Source organism: Penaeus monodon, chromosome 19 (assembly GCF_015228065.2).
Source record: "Penaeus monodon isolate SGIC_2016 chromosome 19, NSTDA_Pmon_1, whole genome shotgun sequence".
Taxonomy (NCBI): domain Eukaryota; kingdom Metazoa; phylum Arthropoda; class Malacostraca; order Decapoda; family Penaeidae; genus Penaeus; species Penaeus monodon.
The window spans coordinates 5,660,126-5,660,376 of NC_051404.1; the positions used below are offsets into that span (position 1 = coordinate 5,660,126).

At 59.0% G+C, this 251-nt stretch overlaps 1 protein-coding gene across 1 annotated transcript in view; it reads right to left on the minus strand.

Moving 5' to 3' along the window:
* The window catches only part of LOC119585016 (dual oxidase-like), a gene marked incomplete in the record, with an annotated part of 144,657 nt that overhangs the window by 83,557 nt on the left and 60,849 nt on the right, over positions 1–251 (minus strand). Inside the window, 1 exon segment of the mRNA XM_037933631.1 lies at positions 55–242. Within this exon segment, the coding sequence (XP_037789559.1) occupies positions 55–242 (188 nt within the window).

A 251-nucleotide genomic window follows, 5' to 3' on the forward strand; every position in this document is an offset into this window, starting at 1 on the left:
ACAAACAAACACAACAAAAACCACCAACGAATGTAAAACCCGCCCGGCACCGACCTGCTCGCGCGGGCTGTTGGGGCTCTGTCCTGTGGCGTAGTCGTAGCCAGCGCGATGGAACGGCATGAACTTGGGGCCGGTGCAGAATCGGTCGAACATCTCGTCGCACTTGTCGATGTCGATCTTGTGCATCTCGATGGGGCAGCCTGCCTCCGAGGCCTGCAGGATCTCCGAGGACACCACTTGACCTGCAGGAA